At 43.2% G+C, this 16,768-nt stretch overlaps 1 protein-coding gene across 1 annotated transcript; it reads right to left on the bottom strand.

The window, feature by feature from the left end:
- Nucleotides 1-5,241: 5,241 nt before the first annotated feature.
- On the bottom strand, nt 5,242-14,066 carry LOC109484291 (complement factor H-like). The gene is made up of 8 exons (XM_019787549.1): nt 14,015-14,066; nt 13,552-13,728; nt 12,817-13,101; nt 9,774-9,950; nt 7,329-7,505; nt 6,441-6,617; nt 5,927-6,107; nt 5,242-5,281 (listed from the first exon to the last, which is right to left on the bottom strand). The coding sequence occupies exons 1-8, from the start codon at nt 14,064-14,066 to the stop codon at nt 5,242-5,244; spliced, it is 1,266 nt and encodes a 421-aa protein (XP_019643108.1).
- Nucleotides 14,067-16,768: the final 2,702 nt, after the last annotated feature.

Below are 16,768 nucleotides of genomic sequence, written 5' to 3'. Positions count from 1 at the left end.
CTAATACTTCATGATTATATTATCCTTAAAATTGTGATTTAGGCACACCTGGAAATAAAACAAACATGATCAATTTTAGTACAGCATGCAAGTGGTGTTTTCTGCACTGCAACAATACTTTTGCTTCTGGGAAAAGATGGACAATGGAGACATACACAATTAGCATTACTCTATGTGAAGGAGATGCAATAATTGTATTCATTGTATTCAGGATATATTTTAACTATTAGCAACATGGATATGATTATTTTTGCATTTTTCCAAATTCACTGTATAGCATTTTAAAAAGCTGAGATATAACTGGAACTTTTAAATGATTTACCTTCTTGACAACAACAGCGCATGTCGCCTGGACACGAGCACTGTTTGTAATCCTTCCACTTTCCAGTACAACCTTGATTCTCCAGGCTTGAATCGGGTAGTATGCAATCTCCTGAGCAGTTATCTTCACAGTCTGTTCCTGTGGGCGGAAAATTAAGACCTTTTTTTGCCATATTGTCATCAGAGGCAGATTGGTGTAGAAATGGGGACCTAAACTCCCTATCAAGAAACTGTCAGGATGTAAGAAGCTATATTGACTCCAATCATCCTCCCAACATCATTAAGTGGATAACATAAGCCACAAGGCACTATGAACAATAACAGCAGACGACACTCACAGGGAGTGATCTGCATATTTCTGACGTCTAAAGTTGTGAAAAATGCTGTACTAGTATTTATCGCCAGCAGTTCTCATTGCCGCAAACAAAAAATGACCCAGATTGTTGCAGCTAACCTAAATACTATCCTTGTCACAAGATCTCAGGCGTTTCAGTTTCTAATTTGAACAGAATGTTTCAGCACAGACCAGCCTCTGTCAAGCCTGAAAGTTCATAATCGCATATCTGTATTTACAAATTGCAAACATCTTATTATCAGCTGAACTAGGTTTCTAATGATAGTTGGGTGTCAGCTAACTAGCCAAAGTCTTGCAACTATGTACATGTACTAAGAAAGTTGTATTTCCCCCAGCCTCGCCGTTTTAGGGGGTTGTCCATGAACAGTATATATATTTTATAAAGGTTATTTATAGTGATTTTAATATTGGAATATAAGGATCCAAAATAAATAGTGGCACTAATCACGAGACATAGAACATTTGGCTGAGCAGATATAAGGTTTGTCACTCACTGCAACAGTGATTGTAAGGTACTTACTGTTCGCAGACGTCGTTTGCTGAGTCGTAGGCGTAGTTCTTTGCCTAGTTGTATTCGTAGCTCTTTGCTGAGTCGTAGGCGTAGTTCTTTGCTGAGTCGATGACGGAGTCGGTGTCTCAGGTGAAGTCGGTGTCTCTGAAATAGAGAAGATTTCACATACATGGCATGAATGGAAACGTGAAAACCGTCTCATCTGGCAGTACATGGAATAGAAAGAACATTCAAAAGTCACAATCTTTTAACGCTCAACAAAACACAGATTGTATAGTACCTATATGATATGAAACTACGTTGTACCAGTACATATATGGGCGAGTCCCCTCTATCAGGAATAAGAAGTGCATGTTTAGAATTTTTCTATGACATTTACATGTATAAGCCTTTGTCGAATATCAACTCTAGCCTAATACTTTATGATTATATCATATTATCATTCATATTATCCTTCAAAGGGTGATTTTTGCACACCTTGAAATAAAACAAAAATGATCAATTTTAGTGCAGCATGCAAACCTGTCAAGAGAGTTTTGTTTACCAAGACCTGTGAATATTATGATATGAAAGTGTCATGGTGTTTTCTGCACTTGTGACCTCTCCTGCAACAATACCTTTGCTTCTTGGAGAAGATAAAGAATGAAGACATACACAATTAGCATTACTCTGTGTGAAGAAGATGCAATAATTGTACTTATGATATGCTTTGGATATGATTATTTTTGCATTTTCTGTATTTACTGCATAGCATTTTGAACAGCATGACAGATAGACCTGGAACAATCAATTCAATTCTTTATTTCAATACCAACATAGTAGACATACAAAATAGAAGTATAATGTTGCCTGAATGGTATTGGTTTTTACAGCATTACATTAAAATAAACACATAACATTATTACATACATATATACATAAATATATACATTACCTATATGAAGAGTACATCCCAGGTATGACAAGTTTATAAAGTCTGATTGTAGAGTTTGATAGACTGATATAGGAAGTAGTTCTGGAGTCTTTTTGTTCTGGCTGGGGGATGGAGATGGTGTTTTTGTTTCTAAGAGATCGTCCAGTAGTATTATAATTGGTTTATTTCAACTGAACAACTTGCAGCCCACAGGGCTGTGTTCGTACATATACATAGGAAGGTAAACACTTGCTCAGTATTATGGTCTAAAACCATCATCATCGTATACAATTAGTCAAGATCTATGGTAATAAAAAGTAAGGACAGTAAAATGAGTAAGCATTAGCTCTAGAGACAGGGACAAGGTCATGGTTTACCTTGTGGACAACAGCAGCGCTGGTCGTATGGACACGAGCACTCTTCGGGATCCTTCCACACTCCAGTACAACCTGAATTCGCCATGTTCGGGTCGGGATCTATGCACTCTCCTCCTGGGCAGTCCCCCACGCAGGTAGTCCCGTTATATGGCTTGCAGCAAAAGTAGCCCTCTGGACAGCCGCATCGGGGGTCGTTAGACGTAGAGCCGACTGGCCAAGCACAGCCGATCACACCATCCTTCCAACACGTGCCGCCACAGTATGCTTCACAGTCCGTTTCTGGGGGCGGGAAATTAGAACGCTGTTTTTTTGGCGACGTCTCAGGGAGGAGCCTAATGGTACAGTATTGTGTGCAGTTTGTAAGAATTCTAGGAATGGTACAGGAATTTTGTCCACAGGAATGGAATGTCCACAGGCATTTCTTTGACCCACACCTATGCCCACATTCCTGGAAACCCTTGGGAAGACCTGTCTGCCCTGGGTGCCCTATTTTCTGTGACCCCGGGGCTCATTCACTATACACTCATGGGTGGGGTGCACTGTATCTGTCTAGACTTAACAGGTACCAAGTCTTCCTCAAAGTCATGAAATGATGGCAGTGCCATGCAAACAATAACTCTAACAGCAACCACCGTCGCCATGGCAATGTATGTTTTCATTGCCAGTCTTGTTTATTTTTTCCCCACTGTCAGCAGATTGGTGTATAAATGGGGACCCCCCATAAAAACTGTAATGTAAATAGCTAAATTGACCTCAGTCATTCTCCCAACACGTGCCACCACAGTATTCTTCACAGTCTGTTCCTGTAGGTGGGAAATTAGAACTTTCCTCCTTTTCTCCCCCACTGTCATCAGAGGCAGATTGGTGTAGAAATGGGGACCTAAACCCCTATCAAGAAACTGTCAGGATGTAAGAAGCTAAACTGACTCCATCGTCCCAACACCATACAATCCACAAGGCACTTTGAACAGTAACAGCAGACGACACTCACAGGGAGTGATTTGCATATTACTTACGTCCGAAGTTGTGAAAAATGCTGCGTTTATCGCCAGTAGTTCTCAACAAAACATTGCCGCGAACGTAAAATGACTCAGATTGTTGCAGCTAACCTAAATACTATCCTTGTCACAAGATCTCAGGCGTTTCAGTTTCTAATTTGAACAGAATGTTTCAGCTAACTAGCCAAAGTCTTGCAACTATGTACATGTACTAAGAAAGTTGTATTTCCCCCAGCCTCGCCGTTTTAGGGGGTTGTCCATGAACAGTATATATATTTTATAAAGGTTATTTATAGTGATTTCAATATTGGAATATAAGGATCCAAAATAAATAGTGGCACTAATCACGAGACATAGAACATTTGGCTGAGCAGATATAAGGTTTGTCACTCACTGCAACAGTGATTGTAAGACACTTACTGTCCACTGAAGTCGTTTGCTGAGGCGTAGGCGTAGTTCTTTGATTAGTCGATGACGGAGTCGGTGTCTCTGAAATAGAGAAGATTTCACATACATGGCATGAATGGAGACGTGAAAACCGTCTCATCTGGCAGTACATGGAATAGAAAGAACATTTAAAAGTCACAATCTTTTAACACTCAACAAAACACAGATTGTATAGTACCTATGATATGAAACTACGTTGTACCAGTACATACATGGACGAGTCCCATCATTCACTGTATAGCATTTTGAACAGCATCACAGATATAACTGGAACATTTAAATGATTTACCTTGTTGACAACAGCAGCGCATGTTGCCTGGACACTCGCACTCTTCGGAATCCTTCCACTTTCCAGTACAGCCTCCATTCTCCATGCTTGAATCGGGAAACATGCACTGTCCTGAGCACTTCGCCACGCAGGTTTCCGCGCCAGGTGGCACGCAGCAAAAGTATCCGTCTGGACAGCCGCACAGGGGGTCGTTAGACGGAGTGCCGACTTCCCCAGAACAGCCCAACCGACCTTCCTCCCAACACGTGCCGCTACAGTGTAGTTCACAGTCTGTTTCTGTGGGCGGGAAATTAAGACCACTCTTTTCTTAATTTTTCTCTGTTTTTGCCCAACTGTCATCAGAGGCAGATTGATGTACAAATATGAACCTAGACCCCCTATATAAGACTATCAGGATGTAAGTAGCTAAACTGACTCCAATCATCCTCCCAACATCATTAAGTGGATAACATAAGCCACAAGGCACTATGATCAATAACAGCAGACGACACTCACAGGGAGTGACTTGCATATTACTTACGTCTGAAGTTGTGAAAAATGCTGTATTTATCGCCAGTAGTTCTCAACAAAACATTTCCGCGAACCAAAAATGACCCAGATTGTTGCAGATAACCCAAATACTATACGTGTCACAAGATCTCAGGCGTTTCAGTAAAGTAAATGGCTATTGAGTATTGACAGCATCAAGCTGTCAATAACAGAATTTTTGCACTTTTGACAGGACCATACTGCTGTCAATAGCCTCAGGCCAAACAGAAACAATGCATCGATAAATCGCACTACTTTTACTAAATTCCATTCCATACCAGGTTCATCGGTCGGAATCATTGTCTGTGGCGGAGTCGGTGTCTCAGACATTGTCGTTAGCTCAGGCGTTGTCGGTGCTTCAGGCGGAGTCGGTCGCGGAGTCGGTCGCGGAGTCGGTGTCTCAAACGGAATCGGTGCTTCAGACGTTGTCGGTGTCTCAGACGTTGTCGATGTTTCAGACGGTGTCGTTGTCTCAGACGGTGTCGTTGTCGGACATGTACACTCAGGCAGAGCTGGCCATGGAGTCGGAGACGGTGTTGGCTCTGGTAGGAAAACAACATTGGGAGGATTCAATCTTTAATCAATCTGTTGTTACGCCAAAAAGAAATTACTCAAGCAACTGGATATGATTTTGGAAACGGTCAGACGGTTCAGCTAGTGTCCACTAGCTTTCGTCAGTGACTGAGAGACCAAAGGAGAAATGCAGTTTTATAAGCACAAACTATTGCAATAGTTAATTTGTGCTTATAAAGCTGCTCCGACAGATTCGAATTCCCATCGATTCCATCCAACGTAACAATCTAAGGATTCCCAAAGAATATAGGAAGCCTCTTACAGAGACTATTTCACATCCATAGCATGGAAGTGAGATACGTACTTATACATTCCAGTTCTTCCCCGACCCAGTTGCTATTATTGCACGTCAGCTTGTCGTCGCCACCGACTTTTTTGGACCAGGGATCGCAACAAAACCAACAAAACGCCCCGTGAATGTAGGGTGGCCCCGGGGGGAAACAGTCGAGTAAAGAGGCGCAGTCTGGCTCGGGTGGATCTTCACAATCCTCTAAAAAATAAAAGAACATTCCACGGAAAGAGTTCCTTATGGTTAGGAAATAAAGACTATTGTACATACATGGCACGAATGAAGGCATTAAAACCGTCAGAAAACGGTAGGTACCGTGACATACTTACTTTTACAGACCAGGTCAACCCCAATCCAGTTTCCATTATTGCAGGTCAGTGTGTCGTCGCCGCCTTGTTTAGTGGAACCGTAATCACATCGGTAGTTGCACACCTCCCCGTGTGTGTAGGGGGCGGCACAGCCAGCTATTGTCGTACAGTCTAGCATTGGTGGATCTTCACAATCCTCTGTCAGTACATGGAACAGAAAAGTACATCTATCAAAAACATCAAAGATTAACGAATTCTAGACAGAAAACAAACTATACATTTTCTTAGTTTATATTATCAACCTACGAGTCGTAATTTCATTGTTGCTGATTCCAATTTATTTGATACCATGTATGACTGGAAAGCATGAAACTCAATATCTTAATACTGCCTGATAAGCTCGAATTCCGATTTAAATCTAGGAATCTAATGTTCTCAATGGTTGTAAAATTGGAACCCTTTTTCATTATATTTCACATACATGAATGGAGGTAAACAGTAAATAAGTGTTAGGCACTGTGACGTACGTACTTTTGCAGACCAGGTCAACCCCATCCCAGTTTCCATCATTGCAGGTCCGCTCGAAGTCGCCGCCGTCTGCAATGGACCCGGCATCACATAGGTAGTTGCACACCTCCCCATGTGTGTAGGGAGCAGCACAGCCAGCTACAGTGGTGCAGTCTGGCATTGGCGGATCTTCACAATCCTCTGAGAGTGGGGGGAAAGAACATTTTAAACAATTGTTAAACCAAACATGAATTTGGTTGAAGTCTACATCATCAACCTGGCGATTTATACCCCTTCATTTCATTTTTTATTCGATACCAGCTTCAAATTTACAATGTAGTAGTCCATGGACCATTGGTCCAATATGTTCACACTGCATGAGGAAGCCTTGGCCTATAAGGGATAGTTTGGAATAGATTTGTATTTCAATGTAGCAATCTAAAGATTCGCCAAAAAAGCAGTTACTCAAGCAACTGGATATGATTTTGAAAACCGTCAGGCGTTTCAGCTTGTATCCACTAGCTTTCGTCAGTGCACTGAGAGACCAGAGGGGAAATGCAGCTTTATAAGCACAAACTATTGATTGATATGCAATTGAGTGAAGACAATTTTTTCATATCAATCAATAGTTTGTGCTTATAAACCTGCATTTCTCCTCTGGTCTTTCAGTTAATGACGAAAGCTAGTGGATACTAGCTGAAACGTCTGACCGTTTCCAAGATCATATCCAGTTGCTTGAGTAACTGCTTTTTGGCGTATCTTATGTCAAACCTTCATCGACAATCCAAAGATTCTCCGCGGTTGCGAAACAAAACAAAACAAGGCAACCTCCTCCTGGAGAGATGTCACTTACATGGCATGGGTGGAGGCGTGATAACCGTCAGAAAACGGTAGGCATCGTGACATACGTACTTTTACAGACCAGGTCTTCCCCGTCCCAGTTTCCATTGATGCAGGTCAGTGTGTCGTCGCCACCTTGTTCAGTGGACCCGTCATCACATTGGTAGTTACACACCTCCCCATGTGTGTAGGGGGCGGCACAGCCATTTACAGTGGTGCAATCTGGCATTGGCGGATCTTCACAATCCTCTAGCAGTGGGGGGAGGGGGAAGAAAATTTCAAACAATTTTTAAACCAAACATGAATTTGATTGTAGTCCACATCATCAACCTGACAAGTTATACACCTTTTATTTTTATTCGATACCAGATTCAAACTTACAATGTAGTAGCTCATGGACCCAACATGTTTACACTGCATCAGCAAGCCTTTGTTCATAAGGAATAGTTTGGGACAGATTTGGATTTCAATGTAGCAATCTAAGGATTCTCCGCGGTTGCGAAATAAAACTAGGAAACCTCCTCCTGGAGAAATTTCACTTACATGGCACAGGCAGGGGCATGGAAACTGTCAGAAAACGACAGATGCTGTGACATACTCACTTTTACAGACCAGGTCAACCCCGACCCAGATTCCATTAATGCAGGTCTGTGTGTCGTCGCCACCTTGATCAGTGGACCCGGCATCACATTGGTAGTTACACACCTCCCCGTGTGTGTAGGGAAAGGCACAGCCATCTAAACTGGTGCAGTCTGGCATTGGTGGATATTTACAACTCTCTGGTAGAAGAGAATAGAATAGACCATTCCAAAGTTAAGCAAACAAGAATTTATTCGGATTCTAATGTAGCAATCTTAGGATTCTCCGCGAAAGAAAACTAGGAAACCTCCTCCTGGAGACATTCACTTACATGGCATTGGTGGAGGCGTGAAAACCGTCAGGAAATGGTAGGCATCGTGACATACTCACTTTTACAGACCAGGTCTTCCCCGACCCAGTTTCCATTACTGCACGTCAGCTTGTCGTCGCCACCGACTTTAGTGGACCTGGGATCGCAACAAAACCAACAGGACGTCCCGTGAATGTAGGCTGGTCCCGGGGGAAAACAGTCGAGTAGAGAGGTGCAGTCTGGCACTGGTGGATCTTCACAATCCTCTGGTAGTACATGAAAAATAAAATAACCTTACAAGGAAAGAGTTCTGAAAAAGACGACTGCACTTACATGGCACGAATAAAGCATAAAATTGTCAGGAAACGGTAGATGCTGTGACATACGTACTTTTGCAGACCAGATCAACCCCGACCCAGTTTCCATTATTGCAGGTCTGTGTGTCGTCGCCGCCGACTTTAGTGGAACCGTCATCACATCGGTAGTTGCACACCTCCCCATGTGTGTAAGGGGCGACACAGCCAGCTATTGTTGTGCAGTTTGGCATTGGTGGATCTCCACAATCCTCTGGCAGTACATGGAATAGAAAAGTACATCGATCAAAAAAGATTAAAGTATTCTAGACAGACCACAAACTATAATTTTGTCTTAGTTTACATTATCGATCAGTTCGATTTCAATCTAGCAATCTAATGTTCCCAATAGTTGTGATAATGATATAGGAACCGTCCTTAATGAAATTTCTCTAGCCTCTACCGGGCTTCGGGAGATGGCTGGAAAGAGTTGGCCAAATAGAGACTGAGATAACAGGTCAAGGGAGTTGGTCCGCTCTAGAGTACATTCTGCCGTGCGCAGCAAAATGTAGGCTCTCAGGCCGGCTAACTCCACTGGTATACTATTCCCTTTATGTTGGCCAATTTCTGCTATTTTTCCAGCCATCCCAGGCGCCTGGTAGAGGCTAAAATTTCACAAACATGTATGGAGCTAGGGATGAAAACAGTAGAGATGCTGTGACATACTCACTTTTACAGACCAGGTCAACCCCGTCCCAGTTTCCATTAATGCAGGTCCGCTCGTCGTCGCCACCTTGTTCAGTGGACCCGGCATCACATCGGTAGAAACACGTATGTCCATGCTTGTAGGGGGGACCCCCGGGCAAACATAAGGTTATACTCGCACAGTCTGGCATTGGTGCATCCCCACAATCCTCTGGTAGTGCATGGAACAGAAAATAATATTTAAAAGTTTAACGGATTCTAGTCAGAATACAAAGTATACTTTTATCTTAGATTACATCTTAGATTAGATCTACCTAAGAGCCATACTTCTGTTCATTCTATTCGATACCATATTTGACAGGAAACTATTGGATTTAGTGGTTTATATGGACCCGAGATTGAACAAGGCATCTTATATATAACACACACAATAACCCAATATCTTAATACTGTATTACAAAGGCTTGGTTTAAGGGGAAATTCGAATTCCGACTTCAATCCAGCAATCTTATATTCCCAGTGCATGTTTGATTGTGAAATAGCTATAGGAATCATTTTTCAGGAGGTTTCACGTGTATGATATAGATGGAAGCAAGAAAATAGTGTTAGGCACTGATGAGACATACGTACTTTTACAGACCAGGTCAACCCCGTCCCAGTTTCCATCATTGCAGATCCGCCGGTTGTCGCCACCGTCTGCAGTGGACGTTGGATCACATTGGTAGTCACACACCTCCCCGTGTGTGTAAGGGGCGATACATCCATTCACGATTGTGCAGTCTGGCATTGGCGGATCTTCACAATCCTCTGAGAGTGGGTAGAAAAAGAACATTCCAAACAAACAATTTTCAAACCAAACATGAATTTGGTTATAGTCTACATTATCAACCTGACGAGTCATACTCTTACGTCGATGAAGGTTAGACATCCAGGCAATAAGATACGCCAAAAAGCAGTTACTTAAGCAACTGGATATGATCTTGGAAACGCTCAGACGTTTCAGCTAGCATCCACTTCCTTTCGTCAGTGACTGCTTTTTGGCGAGTGTCCCATCTCCAGGAAACGGTAGATGCTATTTCATACTCACTTTTACAGACCAGGGGGACCCCGACCCAGATTCCATTATTGCAGGTCTGTGTGTCGTCGCCACCTTGATCAGTGGATCCGGCATCACATTGGTAGTCACACACCTCCCCATGTGTGTAGGGGGCGTCACAGCCAGCTATAGCCGCGCAGGCTGGCTTTGGTGGATATCTACACATCTCTGGTAGTACATGGAATAGAATATAAAGACACAATTGCTAAAACAAACAAGAATTTAGTTGGATTCTAATGTACATGTAGCAATCTAAGGATTCTCCGCGGTTGCGAAATAAAACTGGGAAACGTCCTACTGGGCAGATTCTATCACCTATACGGAGGTGCGAAAACTGTCAGAAAACGGTAGGTATCGTGACATACGTACTTTTACAGACCAGGTCAACCCCAATCCAGTTTCCATTATTGCAGGTCAGTAAGTTGTCGCCGCCGGCTTTAGTGGACCTGTCATCACAGTGGTAACAACACGACGCATCATGATGATAGGGAGGCCCCGGGGGGAAACAGGCGTTACGAATTGCGCAGACTGGCATTGGTGGATTTACACAATCCTCTGGAAGTACATGTAATAGAAAAAGTTAAAATAAAAGAAAAACCATTCCAAGGAAACGTAGGTAACAAGCATCAGCGTAAGGGAGAATGTGGGACAGATTCGGATTTCAACCTAGCATTGAATCTAATGGTTCCCGACGGTTGTGGAATTTTATGCCTTTTCCCGAGAAGTTAGTAGAATATTCCTTAATCAGCGACTCTTTTTGAAAGGTAGAAACACGTACCTCCAAATTTTCGATGTCGACTGTACATCTTGAACACGGAGTGACCTAGTCTCGCGAGAACACGAGACCAGGCCACAAGATCTCGCGAGACTATGTCACTCCGTGATCAAGATGTACAGTGGACATCGACAATTTGGAGGTAAATGTTTCTACCTTTCAAAACGAGTCACTGATTAAGAAATATTCTACAAACTGATAATTCTACGTGACTGATGAACCTCTTCAACGATCTTCCCGAGAAGTTCTCACATGATGACATGAATGGAAGCGTGAACACAGTCAGAAAATGGTAGGCATACTTACTTCTACAGACCATGGGATTCTTATTAAGAGGATCACTCCAACCCCAAAGTCCATCATCGCATTCCACCATGTCGTCGCCGCCGTCTGAAGTGAACCCAGGTTTGCATGTGTAGGTGCATTTGTCGCAATGTGGGTAAGGCCACCCACAGCCGGCCCTGTCGACGTTAAGTGGCCTTGGAGGTGGAATAATACAAGGCCATCCAGCTAATAGGGAAAAAACATTCTTAAGACATAGTTTCTAGACTCATTCTGATCTGGACAACAACAAAAAATGGTCTTAGTTTATATATCACTTAATGATATGTTCAACTACGTATGGAGCTTCAAAGATTGAGGCCAAATTTTCAAGAAGGCCAGGATAAAATAGTAAAACTGCAGTTGCAATTGCTTTCCTTGTGGAAACGTGAAAACCAGCAGGAAATAGCAAGCACCGGTACCGTGGCATACGATGCTCGTTGAACATACATACCTCTACATCGCAGGTGGCCCCAAAACCCCCAATCCCAGAATCCACCGTCGATACACTTCGCAATTAAGGAGCCACCGGCATAAAAGGCCTTCTTTGCGCATTCATATATACATAAGGTCCCAATTGGGTAGATGGGACCTCGTTGGAAACAGATCCGTAGGACGGTGCGGGGTGGAATAGGTGGTGCAAAACAGCCTGGCAGTTCAACTAATAGAAAACAACATTTGAATAATCCAGCTTTTAAACTCATTCTAAACAGGAAAGAAGAACGTCGTCGTAGTCCACGTTAATATAATAGTATTAACCGACGAGCAGAAGACACTAACAACGGTCGATAACAAAAGATAAGTAATCATTAGTAGCCACTCCAGCTCAAGAAAATCTTTTCAAATAATTTGGTAATCATTAACATTTTTAATGTCTTGGGGCGGTGGGACTGCGTACTGGTATGTCAACTTTGTGTATTTAAATGTTAATTGTATTTTGTTGTGTGGCGCTGTTAATATAAGTTATAAACTTGAGTGCAACGCCACACCGTCCTTGTTATGTTTTGATGTTTTGATGAATAAAAAAAGATACGTACTCAGCGGTGGCGGTAGACAGACAAGGTAGACATCAGTCCAATTTCCCTCAACGCAGGTGGACGTTGTGACGTTACTGCCGTAGGCTTGCACGTACCCGTCCTCGCAACGGTAGCTACATGTCTCGTTAAGCTCGAAGGGGGCGCTACAGTCGCTTCGGACAGCGTTTTCAAAACTTGGTGGTTGAGGACAAGGTCCTAGGAGTGATAGAAAACAGACAGGATTTTCAGAGACGGAGGGCGAACAGAGACGGGGGGCGACACAAGTTATCTGGCACGTATGACCCGCTACTACGGTCACGTGTCTCTGACGTCACGTTCCAAGAGTAGACGGGTCCATTCCGTGAACAAGGTTGATGGAGTCAACCGAAAATTTGGGGTAAGTCCCAATACTTTGCTAGTTAGTGTTGGAAGTTAAAGCTTAGTCTTTATTTTCACGATACGCACCTGTCTGTATGGTTGTTGGAGGTGGCGTTGTTGCCTGAGGTGGTGTGGTAGTCGGTTCCGGAGACGGTGTGGTAGTCTGTTCTTCACATACCAGTACGCCCTCGCCTTCTTCCCCGATCAGGATCCATTCTCCACCGCGGCAGGTCAGCCTGTCGTCGCCGCCGACGCTGGTGAACCCGTCTGCGCATTTGAGGGTACACTCCGCCCCGTGGTAATAGGGTGGTGCCGGTGGGTCACAGGTGTTTAGGACGGTGTTGCCTGGAGTTGATGGTTCTTCACAATTCGCTGCAAGTGATAGAAAAGGACCGTTTCAGTCATGAGAAATAATTAATCCAAATTTACCCTCGAAACCGTTTCGCCGTTTTTTTTTACTTCGCACTACCACGGATTTCGATTTTGGAGTGTGTACACGTACCGCTAGGCTTGGGGACAGATTCGAATTTCAATCTAGTAATATAGCATTAGAAAGTCTCCCAGAGAAAATAAAGTTCTCACACATGGCATGGATGGATACGCTACTCTCCAAGCAGAGGTTGTGGGGGAATGATCGTTACCTTTTTTAATATGGCCATTTTTTGGTCGGTATCCCCACCGGTCGGTGGCCGGCGACCTTCTCTGTCCAATGGATACTGCCTGGCCAATTTTATACTGTATTTTTGCCACCAAAAGGGATCTGCTTGGAGATTAGGATACGCGAAAAGTGTCAGGAAATGGTAGGCATCGTGACATACGAACCTTTACAGAACAGTTCCTCCCCCTCCCATGCTCCATTATTGCAGGTCAGGCTGTCATCTCCGAGGTCTTTAATGTACCCGGTTTGGCATTGGTAGTTACACACCTCTCCTTGTAAGTAGGGGGCGTCACAGCCGTCTCGAATGGTGCCGGATGGCATTGGTGGTTCTCCACAATTCTCTGTCAATGATAGAAAAGAAAATTCAAAGCAAACCATTTCCTACCTAATTCGAGACAGAAAACGAACAATAATTTGGTCGTAGTTGACATATCATTATCAAACGATCAATGTTCATTTCTAAAACCTAACACGAATTCATGGAAGAGAGATCGAATAAGGCATTGCGTATGATACATATAACCAATGAGGTTAACCACCTTGATGCTCTAACCGTTGCGCCACCGACGCCACTTATTTCACTCGAAGAGAAGCATGGAAACGGTACAGGCAAATTGATAAACGTACCTTCGCAGACCAGGGGGGTTCCGGTCCAGGTTCCATCATAACATCGCAGCATCTGGTCGCCACCGACCTGAGTGCAGCTCGGTTGACATTGGTAGCTACACGTTTCTTTGTGTTTGTAAGGTGAATTACAGTCCCGACGGGTGGTGCAGGGTGGGCTCGGTGGTGGACCGCAGTCCCGTCCCACTGATTAAGAAACAACAAACTGTCTGTGCTAGTACAGCTACGTCTACCAGATACCTTTGACCCAGTGTTGATGTCAAACTTCAAAGAAGCCACGTGACAAGCCTCACTGGGTCAGTCTACTGAGGAAGACCAGAGTGACTGGTCGAAAGCTCTAGGTGAGAGAATTTTTGTGTTGGATCTTAAGTTGTTGTTTTTTCAAACTCTAAACACGTCCTTAAACTGCATTAAGCAAACCAGTGATTGTCTATCAACTACGAAAGCGCGTAGTTAGCGTAGTAGCGACTCTTTTTCTGCTACTACACAAATGCTGTTCTTGTAGTACCAGACCTAGTTTCTAAAAGCAAAAAGTAGACATGGCATCCCCTGTAACGTTATCTTTGTTGTTGGATTACTAAATGGCATACATACGTCTACAGATCAGGTGGCTCCCAGTCCACTCTCGATTTAGGCAGGTCCTCTCAGCATCGCCGCCTACTGGAACGTAGTTCTTTTTGCATCTGTAGGTGCATGTCTCACCATGGTTGTAGGGATACTTACAACCACTCCGTTCGGTGCGCTTTGGGTTCGGTGCTTTTTGACACCCTAGCAGTGACAGAGAACAACAGTTGAAAGACACATTTTATCGTACTCATTCTTTACTTGTACTTCAACAAGAAAACAAGTATTATAAAATAAAGACTAAGCTTAAACTTCCAACACTTAGATTACGGAATTTGGACTTACCCAAATCTAAGTGTTGGAAGTTAAAGCTTAGTCTTTATTTCATAATGACTTGTACCAACACAGATGAACTTTCATGCTAAGAAAATAACTATTTTGTGTTAAAGACCAGTCATACTCGTGTCCAAGTCCTTATTTCGAAACTAGATTTGCCTGGAAAACTTTAGATTTCATCAAAGTAGGTATTTTACACAAAAGTAGTTCAGTAATGGGATTGTATAAGGCATTACGTGTGATACATCTAACAGATGTTTTTGTAGTAGATCTGTGAGGGGATAAAACAGATATACCGCCTCCGTTTTAACGTCTTCGATTTCAAATAACTAACACAAAATACTTGTTTTCTTGTTGAAGTACCGGAAAAGTCACCAAATTCGACGGTTCTAGCGCAAGCCGTTCGGGCGATATCCGAGATGAAAGTGAGCGCGGGCCTCAAAAGCCCCCCTCCCCATCCCGTCTGAATAGGGTTAATGAAACCGATATAGGGTCACAGTTCAGTTCATCCTCAGTGAGGTGACAACAGTTCATTGTATAAAAAGACACATTACAAGGCCCAAAAAGTCCGATCCACAGAGTCTGCTATCTGAGGAGGCTATAAATTATGGTAACACAATAATTTTCACACTTGACATGTATGAAAAAATATGGCCAGAAAGGTATAAGCGCATTTTCAATACAACAGGTTGTTCTCCTTACGTTTCTTACGCTGAGCTGTGCCCAAATCCAGAAGAATGGCTGATATCACAAGCACTAGCAACACGCAGTCCAGGAACCTGAAAGTAGAAAAGAGTACAACAAGTTGAGCCTTTATAAAAAAGACTCTGGCGACGATTTTTTCTGTAATATGTTGGTTGGTGGCCCCGATTTTATTTGTGCATCTCCCGTCAACGTACCAGCCCACCCCAGGTAAATATCGTACAATCCCTGGTGTCGGTCAGTGACCTAAATTAAAACACAGCATGTCTCTCCTATACCTTATGGTGACCGTGCCTCTGGACCAAGAGGTTGGGAGTTCGAATCCCGACCAAACATACACAATGTCGCATACCTTGCTAACTATATTCAACATGCATTCAATTTAGCTTGATAAACAACGGATGTATTTTGAGTTTGAGTATTGCATGCGGCTTCTTTCCACCATCATCAACCTCGGCTGACGTGTGCGGGACGGTACTCGTGTTAGACCTGTAACACTTTTAAGAAACCATATTTCTTTGTTGCCATGTATTGCCTGGCGTAAATTAGCAGGTGCTCAGGTAAAGTGCGCCTCACCTCATGCGATAAAACCTGAGGCACGGTCAGAAACTGACTGGGATCTATATATCTTCCCGACAGCGGAATGGTAATAGAATCATAACAAGATATTTTTTACCGATAGCTTTTACCGAGATCCGTGGTATGATTCTTAAAAAATTTTGGAAGTCCATTCTTACCGACATACTCATACACCAGGTTCTGTTTCCAACAGCCCTCTAAAAATGTTTCTTTGTTCCTTCTTTGTTCCGTGTTTACCAAATAATTGTCAGGGGCTATTTGTCAGTCTATTTGTCAAACCCTGTCAAGCTGGGCAGAAGGTACCTCCCTAAAGGTGGGGCTTACGGTACAATATTCTTTAACTACACACATTTACAGCATATGGCAGTTCTAAATTTCCATAATGGAAAATGGTTGCTAAAGATGGTCCGATACACCACCCTTGGCTGTCTTATACCACCCTGGGATCTGCTTGGAGATTAGTCAGTTGGTGCCTATATAATACAGAGTTCTTCACTAGTTAGTACGAATGAAATTCCTTTGGCTTCTGGGGCGGATCCTAGGTGGCCAATCCGGACCGTGTGTGAAGGCGGGGAT

Source organism: Branchiostoma belcheri, unplaced genomic scaffold (genome assembly GCF_001625305.1).
Source record: "Branchiostoma belcheri isolate BF01 breed outbred unplaced genomic scaffold, Haploidv18h27 scaffold7, whole genome shotgun sequence".
Taxonomy (NCBI): Eukaryota; Metazoa; Chordata; class Leptocardii; order Amphioxiformes; family Branchiostomatidae; genus Branchiostoma; species Branchiostoma belcheri.
This window is presented reverse-complemented; position numbering and strand designations above follow the sequence as displayed.